Source organism: Colobus angolensis, unplaced genomic scaffold (genome assembly GCF_000951035.1).
Source record: "Colobus angolensis palliatus isolate OR3802 unplaced genomic scaffold, Cang.pa_1.0 Scaffold183, whole genome shotgun sequence".
Lineage (NCBI taxonomy): Eukaryota > Metazoa > Chordata > Mammalia > Primates > Cercopithecidae > Colobus > Colobus angolensis.
In genome coordinates, this window is record NW_012114966.1 from 1,142,603 (window position 1) to 1,159,627 (window position 17,025).

At 40.4% G+C, this 17,025-nt stretch overlaps 1 protein-coding gene across 2 annotated transcripts in view; it reads right to left on the reverse strand.

Moving 5' to 3' along the window:
- The window catches only part of DIAPH1 (diaphanous-related formin 1), a 106,280-nt gene that overhangs the window by 66,041 nt on the left and 23,214 nt on the right, over positions 1 to 17,025 (reverse strand). The window contains exons 2-13 of one of the 2 annotated variants that reach the window (XM_011939708.1): positions 11,545 to 11,571; positions 10,359 to 10,514; positions 7,434 to 7,535; positions 6,798 to 6,928; positions 6,519 to 6,605; positions 5,626 to 5,689; positions 4,039 to 4,178; positions 2,375 to 2,483; positions 1,803 to 1,913; positions 1,515 to 1,633; positions 762 to 878; positions 44 to 159 (exon numbers count right to left, since the gene is read on the reverse strand). In XM_011939708.1, coding sequence (XP_011795098.1) covers positions 44 to 159; positions 762 to 878; positions 1,515 to 1,633; positions 1,803 to 1,913; positions 2,375 to 2,483; positions 4,039 to 4,178; positions 5,626 to 5,689; positions 6,519 to 6,605; positions 6,798 to 6,928; positions 7,434 to 7,535; positions 10,359 to 10,514; positions 11,545 to 11,571 — 1,279 coding nt within the window. The remainder of the gene's footprint in view (positions 1 to 43; positions 160 to 761; positions 879 to 1,514; positions 1,634 to 1,802; positions 1,914 to 2,374; positions 2,484 to 4,038; positions 4,179 to 5,625; positions 5,690 to 6,518; positions 6,606 to 6,797; positions 6,929 to 7,433; positions 7,536 to 10,358; positions 10,515 to 11,544; positions 11,572 to 17,025) is intronic. The other variant, XM_011939709.1, reaches the window with a different exon arrangement.

The following is a 17,025-nucleotide window of genomic DNA, read 5'->3' on the forward strand; positions in this document are numbered from 1 at the left end:
AAGAAGCAATACTTGGAAGAGACAGATAGAAGAGTATGCTTACCAATTAATCCCTCAATCTCAATCTGGAGGTGACGGCACTTGAAGTCAGGATCAGCCCCATTCTTGTGCAGAACTATCTGGGAAATACATTCTTCAATCAACTTATAGTACTGGGGTCTACAAGAGAATAAAACAGGGTCACCAAAGGAAAATCAAAATACAATTTTCAGAAGTATTCAGGACCAAGAAAACTTAACTGCTTTGACAACTGAGAGACCTGGAAAAATTTTTGTAAAGTTAATACAAGTATCACTGCCATGCTAAGAAGACTCCTTTTTCCACATCAACTACCCTACCCCATCTACTTCAGATAATCAAAACTTCTTGCCATCTGCTCCTAGTGCCAACACTTTCCCATCTAAAAATTTGGGTTTGATCCTTCCTGTGATGGATAGTGCTATTGCTAAATCTATACTTCTAGGAAACTAGAAAGAATTTTAAATTGCCACTTCTCTTTGCTATCATCTTCATCCTATTTACCTACTCCCCTCCAAAAACAGAAGGGCATTTCACCTTATACACTGTGACCTCCTCCATAGGGATGTCTTTGAGTGGGATTAAAGAAATAAGACAACTTCCTTTATTTCTGTGACTAATGAACCCGAATCTTGGGTCTTTGTCTTTACTTTTTCCCTTTACAGAACAATCTTTGAATTTAAGGAACTCACTCTCTCCACTTAGGCTCGAATTCAAAACTTCCCATAAGCACACCATCTTACCTGGCCTCATAGTCATTTCGGACCAAGAGTAAGTGCTGCAGGATGGAAAGGAAGTGTGGCTCTGCCTTGGAATCCTTCACTGTGTTTAAGAGAATCTGAAAGACTTCATTAAAGTCAGTGGAAAAGGGGAATAGGCTAAGGAAAGCAAATGTAGAAATTATGTTTGACAGGTGGCTTATTTAACTCTTGAAAAAGCTAGGGAAAAGTAGCAAGACACAACTTCCATTCTACTGGCTGTTCTTCCTATAAACATCACCAGAAACTTTAAGCTCTCTAAAACGTCCTTTAGTCAAGGGACCAGTGAGTTGGGTGGTACTATACACAGAGAGGTTTCCTAGTAAGTACTTGGCTTGAACATCAGGCAGTAGACAGAAACTAAGAGGTAACTGCCTCAAAGTCACTTATTGAAAATATTAACAGGTAACTAAATTACTGCCTCCGTCAGTTCAAACATCTCTAAAAGCCAGTTCTACATCTTAGTAAGCTAAGCTATCACATTCTAGGAAGCTTACACTGATTTTGATGGCTTCCATGCTCAACAACCCTCAGATCACCTTTACTGACTTCCCTGGTCTATGATAAGGTAAGTAAAGCCAGCAGCAATAAAAATACATCTGCCTTATTTAATGAGAAGACACATAAGCCCGATGCTCTGTTCTGACTCATCATCTCCTAAACCATTCCACATAGGGACCACAGAACTAAATACAATGAATGGCTCATCTATCTTGAACCTAGTCAGTAAAAGGATATTCCATCTCCATGCGAATGTCATCCAGCCGTCCCTTCAGGTCATAGGAATCCTCTTCCCCTTGTTCATCAAACACATTTAGTTGCACTCTCATATCTTCGTTTTCAATCTCTCGAAGGTCCTATCAACAAAAGTAGAAGTTAGGGAAACCCAAAAGTATCCTCTGTGGTTAGAAACCTAAGCTTTTCAACCTGGTTTTTAATTGAAAACCAGAATTATCCCAGGGATGACTGGAGCTATAGAGCAGGAAGGAACCAGTCTAGCCTTTCTGATGAAGTGTAATATCTTACCTGCAACACCTGATGTAGCCCCAAGCGCATCAGTTCACTTCTGATGTGAACTCGGAAGTCAAGTTCCTCAGCTGGTGTGATGAGAGCATTGATCAGCTGTAGGCATCCAACCTAAAATAAGAAAATTCAGCAGCTATGTCAATGCTAACTCCTGGAGATCAAGAATCCATTTTCTTTACATGCAATCTTAGGTCCCCAAATACAACTTGAAAGATACAGTCCAAAAACTCTAAAAATAACTTTTCTACTATAGCAATGAGACCTGGTTTGAGTACAGAACTGGAGAGCCTAAAACTCTAAATGGATTCCAAGGATTTGACAGTATGTTATTGTAGGTCTCGGTTTTCCTAGATTGTAAATATATATCATGCCTTTTTCCATCTCATAATGAGGAAAACAGTTCATTCTTTACCTTCTTAGAAAGAAGGTTCATCATTTTCCCTTCATAACAGATTCTGAAATGTAAAATATATAGTTGGGAGTCACTCCATGTATTTTATTAAAAGGTCAAATGAATTTGTCTGTCCATCTTGAATTCTATTCTCGGGCCCAGTTTCAGGGGCTATACATGCCTTCAATGCAATAGTGGTCCCACTTTTTAATCCATCCAGCAGTGGCTGGAAACGTTCCACTTCATCCATCTCAGCTCTTTCTGTCATTGCCTCCAAAACCCTTTCATTCCTGCCCAAGAGAAAGGAAATGGAGCGAACTTTCCAGGTACTCTAACACAAATTCGTAGATTACACAGGGGCACAGACCACTTAGGAAACAGGACATTATTAGTGTTCCAGATTTCTCACATTATATTGTCACCACTCAGTTTCCAGAAACTGCTGAAAGCTAAGGACCATCTCTTCAGGGAAATGCATTCCCTACAATCCATCCCTAGGCTCCTATCCATAAATACCAGATCAAGTGCCCTGTTCCATGAAGTATAAATTGATACAACTTTTGGAGGGACATTTAACAGTACTGATCAATTTCTCATGCATGTAACATATAGTCTACTTCTAGAAATGTATCCAACATATGTGCATAAATGTGAAAGAAGATATGCACAAGGATGTTCACTGCAGTATCATTTGTAAAAACGATCACCTAGAACAGATACAGAAATCTGCTTTAAAAAATATCTGTAAGTTGGCTTGGCACGGTGGCTCACGCCTGTAATTCCAGCACTTTGGGAGGCCGAGGCAGGAAGATCACAAGGTCAGGAGTTCGAGATCAGCAGGAAGATCACAAGGTCAGGAGTTCGAGATCAGCCTGGCCAATATGGAGAAACCCCGTCTCTACTAAAAATACAAAAATTAGCCAGGCCTGGTGGCGGACTCCTGTAGTCCCAGCTACTTGGGAGGCTGAGGCAGGAGAATCACTTGAACCCAGGAGGAAGAGCTTGCAATGAGCCGAGATCGCGCCACTGCACTCCAGCCTGGGGAACAGAGCGAAGCTCCGTCTCGAAAGAAAAAAAAAAAATCTGTAAGTCCAGCAACAGGGAAATTGTTAAATAAATTATAGGCCATACATACATGTATATGGAATACTAAATAGCCACTAAAGATAATAAGGTAGATCTGTAAGTATGGACATAGAAGAAATGTCCAAGATCTATTATTAAAAAGAAACAGGTTGAAAAGAATGATTAAGCTTTCGTTAAACTAAATCCCTCTTCAATAATAAAAATCTATCCTATATATGCAGTTGGTTTTATAGGCATAAGTGTCATTCTTCAGCTCTTAAGATACTATCTTTTGTGGTAGCAGATGTCTAGAATCAAGGGAACGCAGTATGTTTGTCTATGCTTAGAAAACTTTCTATGAGACTATTCCATGCCATTAACAGTCACTGTCTCTGCAGAACAGGATTTGGCAAAGGGATGAGGTAGTTAAACTTTACTTTATATACTTCTGTATTGTTTGAATTTTAAAAATAACATTGTGCCACTTCTGAATTAAAAAAAAAAAAGAATAGTAAAAAGAAATCCTCATCCTAGACAATACAGACATTAATGGTGATATGGGAGACATTTTGCTATACCTCTGATAACCAGTGGAACATTCAGGATAGCACCCATCACTTAGGAATTGTTCTTAAATGTTAAGATTCTTAGTGTTCACTTCTGGGAAGAAACACCTAATATTTATGACCGAGGGGAAACCCAACCAACTCAACTGTCCTCTAAACTAAGAGAAAATGATAAAATGGAAAATGGAGAAGAAAAATGATTCTAGTCACATACATGTCCTCTGGCTGCGGTAGAATACAAAGAGCAGAAAGCAGCTTAGCTGCATCAATCATCATGTTGGGAACAGCAGGATCCATGGCTCTGACCAGCAGTAGGATTCCTTCTTCTGTCTCCAGCATGGTCTTGATTCCAAACTGGTAGGGCCAAGAACAAAGAAAGGAGTCTGAAAGATGATAGCATCTAACTGGGGACAAGTTTAGGGGTTGTTATGAGTTGAATGGTGTCCTCTTAAATTCCAGTGTTGAAGTCTCAACCCCCAGTAACTCAAAATGTAACCTCATCTGGAAATATACTCACTGCAAATATAATTAGTCAAGCTACAATGAAGTCATACTGGGGTAGAATGGGTCCTTAATCCAATATGGCCAGTGTCCTTATAAAAAGAAGAAATTTGGATACAGATACATACAGAGGGAGAACACCATGTGATCACACAGGCAGAGATCAGGATGATGCATCTACAAGATAAGGAGTGCCAAGGATTGCCAGCAAGCTACCAGAAACTAGGAGGGGTATGGAACATATTATCACACACAGCTTCAGAAAGAACCAACCCTGCTGATACCTTGGATTTTGAAATTCTAGCCTTTCTAGAATTATGAGATAATAAATTTCTGTTAAGACACCTAATTTTGTGGTACACTAGAAAACTAATACAGGGGTAGAATACTTTTCCCAATATACTTAGAGATGAACATACCAAAATAATTTTCTAGGAGGTACGACAGAATTAGATGTCTTCCAAGAATAAAAGTCTTTGGTTTATATGTTTCTTGTTAATTCTCTTCCTCCTAATCCAATGGAGTAAGTTAATTACAACAAAATTAAACAACGAGGAGGAGAGATTTGTCCTCAGAGGCACATGACTGTGGGCTCCTTGGGCTGAATTACTAAACAGACAAAAAGAAGATAAAAATGGAGCAACAGTCTAGAAGAAAAAAGAAACAGGAAATAAAGCAAATATTGCAAAAACAGTAACTACAGGTCAGGAAATTCAAGAATTAGCAAAAGAAAGTAAAGAAAGAGAGGCCGGGCACCGTGGCTCACGCCTATAATCCCAACTAATCCCAGCACTTTGGAAGGCCAAGGCGGATGGATCACAAGGTCAGGAGATCAAGACCATCCTGGCTAACACGGTGAAACCCTGTCTCTACTAAAAATAAAAAATAAAAAAATAGCCGGGCATGGTGGTGGGTGCCTGCAGTCCCAGTTACTTGGGAGGCTGAGGCAGGAGAATGGCACGAACCCGGGAGCTGGAGCTTGCAGTGAGCCGAGATTGAGCCACAGCACTCCAGCCTGGGCGACAGAGCGAGACTCCATCTCAAAAAACAAACAAACAAAAAAAAAGAAAGTAAAGAAAGAGAAACAACATTGAGCCTGTCCTCTGAAACAGAAGTTAGAACTGAGAAAAAAATATCCATAGAAGCATGTATACGTGGCAATGAAAAACAGTTATGATACTAAAAGAGAAAGCTAGAAGTCCTGAATCTCATATTCCTAGTTCCTCTTTCGGGTTTGCCAATAGAAGAGAAAGGACAGGCGTCCAGATGGGGTTTGGAATGAGAATGGGAAAAATCTCACCTTGTTGTTCATAAAAGCTTTCAAGCAGCGAATAATCTCATGCTTGTTCCGGCTATCGTAGCTCCTGTACATAGAAGACATAATCAGTAAGTCCCTTTATTCTCTACCCCTTTCCCATTTTAAATCTTGCAAACAAGATTCTTAGGAATAATAGGTCCATCTAGTAGATGAGTAAATTTTAGGAAATAGCACTTTGCCCAGAAACACTGAAGAAAATAGATAACTGAAAAGGGATCTTCACCGTCAAAAAATCTGGCTGATCCTCTTGTAATCCAAGAATTAAGTATTAAATTAAAACCTTCCTTTTAACTCTCCCTAGGCTCCTGAGTGCTAAATTCTATCAGGACAACATCCCATCTATTGCTGCTTGCCTCGCTACTAGAGGTTTCAAGTCTGAGAAGATATATGCAGGTCTTGGCCATGTATTATTTTGTTTCAGAAAGATTCCTGAAGTACTCTGCTTCAGGCTGGCTTCAAGGTAGCCTAAGAGAGTCCAAGGTATACCTAAAATTATTCCAACCTTGAAGAATGCCACAATACTAGTCCCAAGTATATTATAAGACTTCCAAATAGATATTACCCAGACCAGATTACAGGGCAGCACTAAATCAGATTTTATTTCCAGATTGAAAAAGAACCAGTGCTGGGAGACTAACAGTATTATATGGTATATATTAGAGTTACCCAACAAGAAATTTAAGTTCCTCCTCCCTTTCCTGTATCTATAATCATCATTCATCCTCTAGTCACCACTATGATAAACCCCTTCTCAGCTAAGAGTACATTCCCCTAGCCCACGACTTTACATTTAACTATACTTTCTACTTCAGAGCAAACAGCAAAGTCCCCTGTGACTCTCCAACTTGAAGTTGCAAAGACTTGGAAATCCTCACCCAGCAGTCTCTTCTTTCTCATCATGAAGTCGTTTAAGAATGTCCAATAAGGAGGCCAAGCCTTCAGCACCAAATGTTTGCACCCAACTGTAGGGAACAGAGAAAGGCAAAGCAATATCAAATCAATAAACACTTATTTGCCAAACAAAGTTTATCTTGACAACTTTCTACTCCCAATTCAGACTATTCTCATACTTCCCCAGCTCCTTTGATCGTCAATCACCACCAGTGAAATCCAACATTCAGCTCCTACTCCTGTTACCTCCTCAGAATCCTCACCTGACGGGGTTGTTGTTAAGAGACACACGAAGGGACTCCAGGCAGCTGAGCAGAGGCATATCCCGCAAGCCTGACCTCAACTCCTGAATATACATCATGGCAGACTTAGAGCTCTCCTTCTGGCTCATGCCCTGGACAGGAGGCAGAGACAGAGATTAGTAATGGTGGACCCAGTCATAAATTAGGGACTAGCATTAGTCAACAGAGTTTATATTTTATTTTTAGTAGAGTCAAGGTCTTACTACATTGCCCAGGCTATTTCAAACTCCTGGGCTCCAGCGATCCTTCTGCCTCAGCCTCCCAAAGTGCTGAGATTACAGCAGTGAGCCACCACGTCAGGCCACGTTTATCAGGGCAGATACCCATCTCGCATACCACCAAAATATGTGAGACTTAGAACTGCCCATCCCATTCCCTATATTTACATACTTCATGAAAATTTAACCAGGCAAAAAGTATGGAAGCATGGCAACTAAGTAAGAGAGTAAAAAGTGAATAGGCTTATATAATGTAATGAAACCGAACTGATGCAAACATAAAATGTTACATAAAATTGGCAAAACAAAAAAAAACAAAAAACAGGTCCAAGACAAGGGCACAGTCTCCCATGTCATGGGTACCTGCCCTAGGACTCACAGCCTTGGAGGTGTATAAGTACTGGGACACCATCTCCCTCTTGATGATGATGTCCTTCTCCCTCAAAGGTTGCTGTTTCTCCTCATTCAGGTTCATATCCAGCTAGGAGAGGGAGAAAGAAGAGAAAAAACAAAATTGCCTCAAATTCCTTACAAATTTTTAGTGTTTAATATTAGTATGCTTAGTGAAGAGTTAAGCATGTAAAATGCTTATTGAGTAAATAAATCTTTTTGATCCCTAGAAATTTAAGCTATTACAGCTGATGAAAATTCCTCAAAGATAAGTATAGTTAACATTTTAGTATAAATCTCTATAGACATATACATACTCTTTCTCTAAGAAAAATGGACTCAATAAAAATGAAAGATTTATTTTGTATTATTGAAAGAAAACCACACATAATGCTTTCTGCATCAAGGAGGGACCTTAAAAATCTCTTCAGACTGAAGCACTGGATGAATGGCATAATCTAAACACAAGCAAAATCAACAGCAGCAAACTCTGCACCAACTCTAGGGCGTACAAACCCATTACCCCCAGTTAACTCAGTCCCTGTACAAACTCCTTTCCCACAAAGAAAGAACTGGAAACTCTATGACAAAGCAGAGATACCTTGACAGACATAATCTGATGTATGTTTGGGGAAAGGCTCTGCTTGATCCTTCTACATATATAACAACCATGTGTCCAAGTCTAGTACCTCAATGGGCACAAATTTAGCCCTAATAATTCCAGAATGTTAATTGAATTGAGAAAAATATGGATGGGGGGATGTATTCTATTTCTTCTGCAAGTAGCAAAATTAATCTGAAGTTTTTGTGACTTAATTCCTGGTGCTTTTTTTTTTTTGAGACGGAGTCTCACTCTGTCACCCAGGCTTGAGTGCAATGACACAATCTTGGCTTGCTGCAACCTCCAGCTCCCAGATTCAAGTGATTCTTCTGCCTCAGCCTCCTGAGTAGCTGGGATTACAGGTGCCCGCCACCACACTCAGCTAATTTTTGTATTTTTAGTAGAGACAGGGTTTCACCATGTTGGCCAGGCTGGTCTTGAACTGCTGACCTCGTGATCCACCCACCTTGGTCTCCCAAAGTGCTGGGATTACAGGTGTGAGACACCACTGCCAGCCAGGTGCATTCTTACTCTTGCAGATAAACTGAACATAGAAGTTACAAAATGGTGGCCCTCAAGTTAAGTCAAATCCAAAGATAAAATGTTTCACTTGGCTAGCTCAACATTTTAAATCTGGGGGACCTTACATAAAAATACAGATCTCTAGTAAAACAGCACCAATGGATGCAACCATCAAATTTCATGTTGTGGGAAACTCTACAGGTCAAACAAATGGTTTCTTCAACAATTTTTTTTTTTAGTATCAATAATAAGGATAAAGGAAAAAGAGGTGCAGTGGCTCATGCCTGTAATCCCAGCACTTTGGGAGGCCGAGGCAGGCAAATCACAAGGTCAGGAGTTCGAGACTAGCCTGGCCAACATGATGAAACCCCGTCTCTACTTAAACTTCAAAAATTAGCCAGGCGTGGTGGTGTGCACCTGTAATCCCAGCTACTTGGGAGGCTGAGGCAGGAGCATTGCTTGAACCCGGGAGGCAGAGGTTGCAAGTCTTGCTCTGCTTGCGACAGAGCAATACTCTGTCTCAAAAAAAAAAAAAAAGGAAGGGAAACCTATAGTTTAAATGAAAATTGAGAATATCAGTACAGTGGACTATATTTGGAATTGTGATTTGAACAAACTGGTTTTTGAAAAATGACCTAATTGGGGAAATTCAAATAGTGACTAGGATATTTGATGTTATTCAAGAATTATTATTTTTTTTAAATTACAGATTTCTGACTTTTTTTGAAAAATAGAAATATCTGGCACTCCTAGGCAAGTATTCCCAACTGGAATGCAATCACCTACGAGAACTGAGTTGTGGCTGGCTTTTCTAATAAAAATGCCAAAAGCCTCTCTTCAATTTGGCACATTCCCCAACTATTTTGTCATCTTCTGTCTAGTCTGCTTACCTTATTTATACTACCTGCCTGGCCCAAGAGACATTTATACTTGCAATCCAAGGCCAAGAGATTATCCTGATAGATCATACTCTTTAGACTCTTAATGTACTTGGAATATTAAGAGACAAACTGAAAGATTCAGTGAAAAATAACAACAATAGTACCAGTTGAGTGCTTACTATGTACCAGGCCCTGTGCTAAGGATTTTAAACCTAAGCTTTTAATTAAGCTAGGCCTGCCTCTAGTCTGTATTTGAATCTGACATCACATATTCATGCAATATACAGGCCTTACGAAATCTTGTACTCATCAAAACTTTCCAAGACTTACCACTAATGGACACTCATTGAATACCCTCCTTATTCGGTGTTCCTCACTGAGGAAAACAAAATAAGTCACATGCACATACACTTCGTTACTTAGCTGACTTCAGACACAATCTTTAAAGGTCTTCTAGCAATTCTATGTATTTTCTTTCCAGATTCACCACTAAATACAGGACCTTGAGCAAATGCTATTCCATTCTCAGTTTCTCCTTTATACAGAGTTTGTTGTGAATACTTCAACACTCTATCTGCTCTGGCTTAACCCAAAGGTGGTCTCCATATTACAATCTTTGGTACACAGGGTGAGATGGTCCACTATGTCTTCGTGGCTAAAGTGTTGCTGGGCAGAAGGACATGAACAAGACAGTGATCGGATGTTTCCAAATACAGATTCCAATTTTATGAACTGGTATTTGTATATTTAGTTCCTAATTATGGGATTATAGGGTTAATATTAAAAAGTTCCATGTTAAGCCTGGAATTCTTTGTAACAAAGTGCTAGTTAGGGAACTATGCACCAAAAAGAGCCCACCATGCCCATAAATTCCCAGGAAGAAGCAACATTTGGGGAATGGAAAACTTACCAGCATCTGTTCAAAGAGAACCAGAACTTGTTCATCTGAAACATCTTGCAATGACTGTGCTGTGGGATCATCCCCATATGATGCAGAGGAATTTCTATGAGCAGAATTAGGCTTTTCCTTCTCCTTCTTAATTCTCATGCTGGTAAATCTCTCCAGCTGAGAAACAGAAAAAAGCATTAACAGTGATCCATTTTCACTTACATAACAAACCACACATCAAATTCTTTACCCCTTTAACCTCTTACACGGGCATGGTTCCTCTGGTTCACGAGCAGTTCAAGACTCTTCTGACATGAAAAGAAGAAATCAGTCTTCCTCCTATCTAACTTAGCATACTGACTCTGTACTCTCATCTATGTTCAAAGATAAGAGAACCAAAGTATTAAGATTTCAAACCTCTTTACAATAGAAGAAATACTGTTCTTGATCTCCCCTACCATTTCTAAGCCTTGTAAAGTAGTACAGAACTGAAAGCCTCTCATGACAGAGTTCTATCAATAAAATGCCCTTTGTTTCCTTCTAGCTACCCAACAATAAATGTTGCTAGGACCCCAGAGGATGCCTCCCTTAAAGAGGTATTACTACAGAATTTAAAAGATATAAGCCACATAGGATTAATTTGTCCTTAAAGTCAGGATTCACTCCTTTCTCTTGAATTTGTACACTCCACAGCACTTGTGTAATATAAGCAGCAAAAGTTCAATATATATTCTTCAAAATCCCCTTTACATGACATCTCGTCAGCAAAGAATACAATGTACCTCAGGGGCATATATGCCATCTCTCTGCCAAACAAATGCTAACAAGCCATTCCTCAAATCTCAAATACCAATGCTCACATCAAAAAGAGTCCCCAATAAGCAATAGCTTATCAGCTCTCCTCGTTAGAAAATAACAGTAATTATCTGTAAGTATTACAGAGCTTCAAGTGATATGAGTGGCATTCAGACTGCAAGTCAGCTTGGAGTTTAAAAAGCATGCCTAACTTCAGAAGATAATGAAGGTCCATGGAAATGCATGCAATGGGCCAAACACAGAGCAAAGAGTTAGGAAAAAAGCCTTGAGATACTGAGTAGAAGCCATATCACCACTATAAGTTACAGAAAGTCAAAGTTATGAAAACTGGTAAATATTATAGTGTAGGCAATGAGCTAGAGCATGCACATGCTAAACAAAATATCCTTACCTCATCTGCCATGAGCCGCTTCAGAGTCTAGGAAAGAGGAAAAAGGAGGGAAAAGAAAGAAGAGAAATCAGTGAAGTACAAGGAAACCTCCCAAACACCAGACGGGCTGGGGAAAAAAGGGAGAGAAGTTGAAAGGATCCAAGCTACTTTCCACAAGCTAATGATTTCTGTCAAAGTATTCCTTAGGACATTCCCTCAAGTAAGGGACAGGAAGAATTTTAAGGTCACTAACATATGACTCTTAAAAAGGAAAAAAAAAAGAACACGACGCAGAACTGGACAGAATCCGAATCTGATGACCGATACACTTATGAGATATGCTCAACTTCATAGTAAATAAGGCAATGCAAATTAAAACCACAGTGAGATATCAATTCACACTCCCAAGACTGAAAAAACATTCATGTCCGTCTAGTCATAGATCAACAGGAACTCTTAGTGGTACTATAAAATGCTATAGCCACTTTGGAAAACAGTAAGGCATTATCCAGTAAAGTTAAATATGCACACGTACTACAACGCAACACATCAATTTCTATGTAACTACGCTGCTGAATTTTGCACATACGTAGTGGAATGTGTATACCAAGAGTGTTCATAGTAACACTATGACATGTAAAACAGAAAACAATGCAAATGGTCATCAAGAGTAGGGTTTTCTGATCCGCCATCTGGATATATTGGAACCATCACCAAAACACAAATTTTCATAAAAATCCTTAAGGGGGAGGCCATCACTCTTGAGGTTGAACCCTTAGATAAAACAGAAAATATAAAGGCCAAAATCCAGGATAAGGAAGGAATTCCTCCTGACCAATAAAGACTGATCTTTGCTGGCAAGCAACTGGAAGGTGGATGTGCTTTGTCTAACTACAGCATTCAAAAGGAGTCCACTCTTCATCTTGAGACTTTGTGGTAGGGCTAAGAAAAAGAAGATGCCAGTTTCCCTTGCTTTCCTAGGGCATCATCAGAAACAGATTTTATCTTAAAAAAAAAAAAAAAAATTATCTGCCGGGCACGGTGCCTCACGCCTGTAGTCCCAGAACTTTAGGAGGCCGAGGTGGGTGGATCATGAGGTCAGGAGTTCGAGACCAGCCTGACCAACATGGTGAAACCCCATCACTACTAAAAATACAAAAATTAGCCGGGTGTGGTGGTGCCTCCCTGTAATCCTAGCTACTCAGGAGGCTGAGGCAGGAGAATCACTTGAACCTGGTAGGCAGAGGTTACAGTGAGCCGAGATCACGCCACTGCACTCCAGCCTGGGTGACAGAGCGAGACTCCATATCAAAAAAAAGAAAGAAAGAAAGAAAGAAAAGAAAAGAAAAAAGAAAAACAAATTACCCATGTTTTAGTGTTCAATTTGGGGAAGGACAACAAACACTATGCATGAGGGAAAAAAGCTACATTTCCTGAGCTAGTCCAACAGAGGGCAGCAACAACCAGCAAAGTGAATCACAGCACAGTCAGTACAAGCAAAACTGTTTCAGAATTCAATACAACACTCAAACAGCAAGCTCAATTATTAAAATAGAAACCTGCTGCTTCAGTATATTCAGAGTGTATTGCTTACTTAGTTAATACTATGTGTATTCTTCTTACAGATTCTATGTTGGCAAACGGTTTTGTTCAGAAGTCATTTTTTAATTGTATCATTAGTTGTCTGTATTCTCTGAAATGTAGAATAAGTTCCTAGATCAAGACAAAAAAAACAAGAAAATAGGAGTCCAGGAAGATAAATGCTACTGGAGCTTTATTTATGTATTATGTCTCAGATGTCCAAGCTTCTTAAAATTAAGTCTCTAATCATCCTACCTACATCTAAATGCATCCACTTTCATTATTCTCCTTGTTTGCTGTCAATTCTCTTCTGGTCCCAAACCAAACCCTTACTGTCCTAGCCTGGCTGTGGTAAATATTTCACTTCTTGGCCCTTCTATTCAGTCCTCCACTAAACATTAGCACTTTTACCTTTAACTACAAATATAGATACTGAAGAAAGCATAAATACAGAATGAATTTTTTTTTAAATATCCAAATCTGGCTTATGAATCCAGATTAATAGGAACTTTCAGGTAAAGGATGTCAGACTGAACCAAAACATCTAATTTCTCTCCTTCTTGAAACCTCACTAAACCTACAGAAAAGGTGTTTTTTAGAAAGTAAGAAGTGATGCAAGGAAAGAGCCTACAAGGTTGGGAAGAACAAAAGAGCAGCTGCAAATTTTGAAGACTAGGACTAGAAGAATTAAATCCAACAGATTACAGAAAGCTGAGTCCTAAACTGGAAAGACCAATAACCAACCCATTACACTTAAGGATCCTCAAAAGGCTCAGGAATAATTGGCACCAGATACCTATGGAAATAGGAGTTAAAGGAGGAGGAGGCTAAAAATAAGACTGGATGGAAGCTGTTTAAGAAGCCAGTTAGATACCTAGATCCTACCCCACCCCTCAACCATGCCATTGGGAGACTACCCTCCCTTCTTCCAGCAGAGGTCTGGAAGTTTGTTCTCAGAAGAGGGTAAAACAGAGGGTCTCTGGATTGGAGGATGCCAGGGACCCTATACTAAAAAGAAAAGTAAACCTATGCATAGTATGTACTGAGACACTTAGCACGTTTCCCCCTCTAATCTCTTAGAGCCCCAGCAGCCTGGCCTTTCCCCTTGAGACAGAAAATTAGAAGTGTCTTCTCTGGGGAATCAACTTAAAGCTTGTGACATAGTCCAAGTAGATCACTTCAGAGCTCCATCGTCCAACACGTACCACTAGGCACATATAATTATAGAGCACTACTAAGGTGGCTAGTATAAGTGAGGAGGAATTTATTACATTTTATTTAATTTTAACAAAATTTAAATGGCAAATTTATCAAAGAAGCTCAACATTGTACATCATCAGAGAAGTGTAAATTAAAATAAGATACCACTACATACCTACTAGAATAGCCAAAATCCTCAACACTGATGACACCGAATGCTTGCAAAGATGTGGAGCAAGAACTTTCTTTTCTTTTTTCTTTCTTTTTTTATTTTATTTTATTTTATTTTTTGAGACAGAGTCTCACTCTGTCACCAAGGCTGGAGTGCAGTGGCATGATCTCAGCTCACTGCAACCTTCGCCTCCCAGGTTCAAGCCTCCTGAGTAGCTGGGATTACAGGCGCCCGCCACCACACGTTGCTACTTTTTGTATTTTCAGTAGAGACGGGGTTTCACCATATTGGCCAGGCTGGTCTGGAACTCCTGACCTCAAGTGATCTGCCCACCTCGGCCTCCCAAAGTGCTGGGATTTATAGGCGTGAGCCACCGCACCCAGCCAAGCAAGAACTTTCAATTCATGGCTGGTGGGAATGTAAAATGGTACAGCCACTTTGGAAGAGTTTTACAGTTTCTTATAAAACTAAACATACACTAACATAAGACCCAGCGATCATGTTCCTTGGTATTTATTTATCCAAAGGAAGTGAAAACATATGTCCATACCAAAAACCTGAAGAGAAATATTTACAGCAGCATTATTCATAATTTATAGCAGCATTATTCATAATTGCCAAAATCTGAAAGCAACAAAGACATCCTTCAGTAGGTGAACAGGTGGCACATTCAGACAACAGAACATTATCTGTTGTCTTAGTGATACTCTTAAGGACATACTGCTAAAAGAAATAAGCTGATCTGAAAAGGCTACATATGGCCGGGTGCAGTGGCTCATACCTGTAAACACAGCACCCTGGGAGGCTGAGATGGGTGGGTCACTTGAGACCAGGAGGTTAAGGCCAGACTGGTCAACATGGTGAAACACCACCTCTACTAAAAATATAAAAATTAGCTCAGCATGGTGGTGGGTGCCTGTAATCCCAGATACTTGGGAGGCAGAGGCATGAGAATAGCTTGAACCTGGGAGGCGGAGGTTGCAGTGAGCCAAGATCGAGCCACTGCACTCCAGCCTGGGCAACAGAGCAAGACACTGTCTCAAAAAAAGAAAAAGGCGGCCAGGTGTGGTGGCTCATGCCTGTAATCCCAGCACTTTGGGAGGCTGAGGCAGGTGGATTGCCTGAGGTCAGGAGTTTGAGACCAGCCTGGTCTCACTGGTCTCAGAGAAAAATCCCGTACCCACTGTGAAATCCCGTCTCTACTAAAACTACAAAAATTAGCTGGGCATGGTGGCGGGTGCCTGTAATCCCAGCTACTTGGGAGGCTGAGACAGGAGAATCACTTGAACCTGGGAGGCAGAGGTTGCTGTGAGCCAAGATCAAGCCATTGCACTCCAGCCTGGGCAACAAGAGCAAAACTCTGTCTCAAAAAAAAAAAAAAAGAAAAAATAAAAAGGCTACATATTATACGTACCCAACTATATGACCTTCTAGAAAAGGCAAAACTGTGGAAAAAGTAAAGAGAACAGTGGTTGCCAAGGGTTGGGAGAGGCAGGTAGGGTAGGCAGGTTATAAATAAATAGAGCACAAAAGGTTTTTAGGGCAGTGAAAAATATTCTGTATGATACTATAATAGATGGATATATGTCATTCAAGGATTGTACAACACTAAGAGTGAACCCTAATGTAAACTATGGACTTGGGTGATGCTGATGTGTTAATGCAGGCTCATCACTTGCAGTAAATGTACCATGCTAGTGGGGGATGTTGACAATGGGGGAGGCCATGTGATATGGTTTGGCTCTGTGTCCCCACCCAAATCTCACCTTGAATTGTAATCCCCATAATCCCCACGTCAAGGGCGGGACCAGGTGGAGGTAATAGGATCATGAGGGCAGTCTCCCCTATGCTGTTCTCATGATATCAAGTGAGTCTCATGAAATCTGATGGTTTTGTAAGCATCTGGCATTTCCCTTGCTAGCACTCACTCTGTCCTGCCACCCTTAGAAGGCAAAGCAGAAGGTGCCTGCTTCTCCTTTGCCTTCCACCACGATTGTTAAGTTTCCTGAGGCCTTCCCAGCAATGCAGAATTATGAGCCAATTAAATCTCTTTCCTTTATAAATTACCCAGTCTCAGGTATTTCTTCATAGCAGTGTGAGAAAGAACTGATACACCATGCACGTGTGTGGGCAGGGATATATGGGAAATCTCTGTACCTTCATCTCAACTTTGCCAAGACCCTAAAACTGCTCTTTAAAAAAAGGGCTTAAAAAAAATTTTAGGGACTGGGTGTGGTGGCTCACATCTGTAATGCCGGCACTTTGGGAGGCTGAGGGCCCAGGAGTTGGAGACCAGCCTGGGCAACATGGCAAAACCTGCCTCTACAAAAATATTTAAACATCAGCCAGGCATGGGCCAGGCGCGGTAGCTCACGCCTGTAATCCTAGCACTTTGGGAGGCCAAGGCAGGTGGATCGCAAGATCAGGAGATCGAGACCATCCTGGCTAACACAGTAAACCCCATCTCCACTAAAAAATAAATACAAAAAATTAGCCGGGGGTGGTGGCATGCACCTGTAGTCCCAGCTACTCGGGAGGCTGAGGCAGGA